Raw genomic sequence first — 5,000 nt, forward strand, 5'->3', positions numbered from 1 at the left:
TGTCGCCATGTTCCCTTGAACTGACCAGGAAAAAATGTCCCTTGGGTTCGGCCTCGGAGCAGAACCCCAACACGGGATCCCCAGCACGGCATCCCTATCGTGGGATTAGAGCGAGGAGCGATGCGGCCGAAAGCCGCTGTTTGCGTAGCCAAGCCCCCGGCGAAGCCCGCGGGTTGTATATATAATGTATATATATATATATATATATATATATATACATATATATATATATATATATATATATATATATATATACATATATATATATATATATACATATATATATACATATATGTATATATATATGTAATGTATATATGTATACATATAATGTATGTATGTATATATAATGTATATATGTATGTATATACAATGTATATATGTATATATATAAATTGTATATATGTATATATATATGTATATGCATATTTGTATCATGTATAAATGCATATATATAAAGTATAATGTATATATATATATATATATATATATATATATATATATATAATGTATATATGTATATATAATACGTACACTTTAGCAGGAGGTTCTCCCTCTGCCAAGAAATTTTGTATATTATAGCATGATGACAACTCATAATTTTTTTGTTAACTTGTTCAATACTGCGAAAAAGGTGACGTATTTCAAGAGGCAATCAATATAGAAGATCAGCAAAGGAGATTTCAATATTGAGGCAGGACATTCAAACTAGTAGATATTTCGGTACCATCGCTTCGAAGTTACACAAATTCATTCTCAAGGCAGAATAATACATACAATAGTCAATGCGTAAATATACAGAAATAATGTATATATGTATACATATAATGTATATATGTAAATGTCGCTGTTGACCGCGTTAAGCATTCTCAATTTATTATTTACATTGGTGTTTTCGGGTCAACAGCGACATTCAGTTCACCGTAGAAGAGGAACAAAATGGACAATTGCCCTTCCTAGATACATTAATACGACGAGTAGGAAAAACTTTGACTTTCTCAGTATACAGAAAGGAAACAAACAAAGAGGATTTAGTACATTACTTCTCCGCACATGATGATAGGACAAAGAGTGGTATAGTAATAGACTTTTTTTCTCAGGGCACTACGAATCTGTAGCAAAGAATACCTAGAAGACGAATTTGATTATATTATGAAAACCTTTGACAAACTTGGATATCCAGAGGGAATGTTGAGGAGAACAAAAAAAGAAAAGCAATGAATATTTATAATCGTGGAAACAAAGAAATGATCAAAATAATACCAATTTTGTATCAGTACCTGGCTCAGGAAACGTCACCAATAATAGACAAATATTTAACAAAAACAGGTATAAACATAGCTAGAATAACTAATAAGATGAAAGGAGATTTGATAAAGAATTCAGAAAAGAGAAACAATTACGAAAAAAGTGTCGTATACAAAATAACGTGCAATATTTGCTCAATGGCATATTGTGGCGAGTCATCAAGGGGATTAGAAAAAAAAAAATTATGAACATAAAAAACGACATAAAAATACATAGAACATCTAATTCTTTAGTAATTTATGCGAAAAAATTCGATCATTTACCAAACTGGACAGGAACTAAAGTGTTGCATAAAGGTTTTAATAAATTCACTAGCGGAATTGTAGAATCAGCATATATTTCAACTGACAATTCATCGAACCATCGAGGAGGATTTATCAAATTAGCAAAACAAACTAGCATTTCAATTCTAGAACACGCCAAAACACGCCCTTTCCCAATTACAGTTTTACGTAAACTCTCTGAAGAAGTTTTACGCGAACGAAACGTTAGAGTGTTTAGGGTTCCGAGCATTCCCCTGTGTTTATGTTCTCCATCATCCAAATCATATATATATATATATATATATATATATATATATATATATATATATATATATATATATGTATATATATATATATATATATATATATATATGTATATACTGTACATATATACTTATATATATATATATATATATATATATATATTCATTATTTGTTATTGCAATACTATCAATTCTTTGTTCTTCACATTTTCTTTTATTCTCTTTGCAGAACATGTTGTCCGAGTTCTCATCAGCACTGTGGAAGGCAACCTCGTATCGAGCGTCATTGAGAAGTGCGACAGTCTCTCTACCGCGAAACTGGCACACGAACACTCTCACTTGCTCTCTCCTCCATCCCATCTCTCCCACTGCCCCAACTCTACAGTCTCACATTACAGTCACTCGTGAACATCCAGTCTTCGGATCTCAGCCATGGACACAACAGAGTCGTGGATGCGGCCAACCAGGAAACTACATCCATATGGGAGATGAGCTTCTCAGAAGGAATCAGAACGAATCTCATGTCCAGGCGGCCCATCTCCTCCTGCGAGAGTGGGCCAAATTCCGGTGGGGGATTTTCGAAGAGAAGGGACACGAAGGTGACGAAGTCTTCCCGTCCTCATACAGGGATCCCAAAAGCGGGAATACGTTTCGTTCTAATAAATGTTCTGAAGAACGAAGACTCCTTCCCTTCTGTAACAAAAGAGACCACGTGCCGGAAGCTCCCACGAAGCACAACGTTCAGTGCGCAGGAAGATCCGCGTGGGAAGTTATCCAACACAACCAGGACTTCAGAAATGGAAGGTGAGTTTATGTATCTCGTTGCCGGGTGACTAAGATAAAAATGTTAGATATACTATGTATATGTACAATACATACATATATATACATATATATATATATATATATATATATATATATATATATATATACATATATATATATACATATATATATATATATATATATATATATATATATATATATATATATATACATATTGAAACACTGTAAGTGAAAGTGATAAGTCTACAACAAAAGCAAGGAGAATTTTAAAGAAATCAGACAAAGGGAAGAAATCATATCTATTAAAAGAAGCACCTATACCACCCAGAATGCATGGCTTACCAAAAATCCACAAAACAGGAATTCCCATGCGTCCTATTACATCAGGTGTCAGTAGTGCTTCACATAGGTTAGGCAAGTGCTTAGCTAAACCCCTGTCTATCAGTAATGTTCACCTACAAAAGTCTTCAGATCTAATTAACAGGTTAAAGGATTTGGATTTTAGCAACAAAATATTAGCCAGCTATGATATCACTTCGCTATTTACCCGTATTTCGATAAATGGTGCTCTTAAAGCTGTTGAGCGAGTGGTAAACAATTTAAATAATGAAGATTTACCTATCCCCAAAACAGATTACCTTGATTTAATTTCTCTTTGTGTAGGTTTCGGTGCTTTTACTTTCATTGATGTTGAATATAGACAACATTCTGGCTTAGCCATGGGTAGTCCCCTCTCTGCTGTGTTAGCCAACTTATATATGGAAATGCTTGAAACTGAAAATTATATATCAATAATGGGTAGAAACAGTGTTTGGTTAAGGTATGTTGATGACATTGTTGTTATTGTACCAAAAGAAGCTAATATTAACAATAAATTAAAAAGATTAAACAATGTAAATAGTAACACACAATTTACGGCAGAAGTAGAGAACAACAGAAAATTACCATTTTTAGACACTGTCATACACAGAACAAACAGCAATGTAAAGTTTTCGGTATACCGCAAACCCACTAATAAAGAAGATTATATACATTTTTATTCAGGACACAATATTAGGACTAAAACAGGTACAATAATTGGCTTCTTCCTCAGGGCTTTTCGCATCTGTAGTGAAGAATCAGAAGACGAACTAGATCACATTACAAAAACTTTCAGCAAATTAAAATATCCCAAAGGTCTCCTACTTAAACTAAAAAAGAAAACTAAGGAAATAAATAAGAAGAGTAAAGATAAAAATAATTGCAACAAAGAAACACGATATATCACAGTCCCAAATTCCAGCATTAATTCAACTCTAGACAACGTCCTCTTAAAAGCAGGTATAAAGATAGCAAGAACATCAGGTAGCAAAGTGGGACATTTGGTAACGCGTAATTATAATAACCATACGAATGAAAATAGTATTGTCTATAAAATACCTTGTAAAAATTGCCCATCCTCATATTTTGGGGAAACAGGTCGTGGATTAGAAAAAAGATTATATATGAACACAAAAATGATGTAAGAACCCACAGGCTTTCTAATTCTATAGTAAGACACATAGATACATATGACCACCTTCCGAACTGGGACAATACAATTATAATAAATAAAGGTTCAACAAAGAAATTAAGAAAAACAATAGAAGCAGCCTATATTAATACTAATAATAACATCAACCATAGAGATGATTTTTATATGCTTGGCAAGAGCTACAAGTTTATTGATAGTGGATGAAAACAAACGGGACAAATGTTCCGAGCGCGACGACCTTTCCCAGGCACCCTGTGAGGTGAAATGTATGTGTATAAAATGTCCATGTTATACATTTGTGTTATGCTTTGTGATCAAGACCCTAAGGGTCGAAACGTTAAGGCAGTAATTCTTCCATTATTTCTCGTACATTTTCTCCGCCTTCAGTTACATCAGTTACACACACACACACACACACACATATATATATATATATATATATATATATATATATATATATATATGTGTGTGTGTGTGTAATACACACACACACACACACACACACACACACACACACACACGCACACACACACACACACACACACACACACACACACACACACACACACACACACACACACACGCACACACACACACACGTCGGTCGAGGTGGCAATGAAGTTTGAACTCCAGAAAGGACTGCAAATTTCGAGGATCACAACGACAAGGAAGTGTAGTGGGAAGGTGAAGAAAAGGCAGAAGGGGAGGGATTCTTGAGGCAAATGGAAGGAAATGAGGAAGGGGAAGATAGGGCCCAGGAAGTTAGACGCCATGTAAACAAAAGACGGCCTAACGATAGAGGTCGATGTAATTAGTTGAAATGTAAAAATTAGAAATATAGATATGAGCAGCTCAATGGAAGGTGAA

General features: G+C 34.1%; 1 protein-coding gene across 1 annotated transcript in view; it reads left to right on the plus strand.

Moving 5' to 3' along the window:
* The window catches only part of LOC143020043 (calcium-activated chloride channel regulator 4-like), a 111,185-nt gene that overhangs the window by 76,812 nt on the left and 29,373 nt on the right, over positions 1–5,000 (plus strand). The window contains 1 exon segment of the mRNA XM_076176196.1: positions 2,064–2,638. Within this exon segment, the coding sequence (XP_076032311.1) occupies positions 2,064–2,638 (575 nt within the window).

The sequence above is a fragment of the Oratosquilla oratoria genome, chromosome 38, assembly GCF_046742065.1.
Source record: "Oratosquilla oratoria isolate Oo_2021 chromosome 38, ASM4674206v1, whole genome shotgun sequence".
NCBI classification, from domain to species: Eukaryota; Metazoa; Arthropoda; class Malacostraca; order Stomatopoda; family Squillidae; genus Oratosquilla; species Oratosquilla oratoria.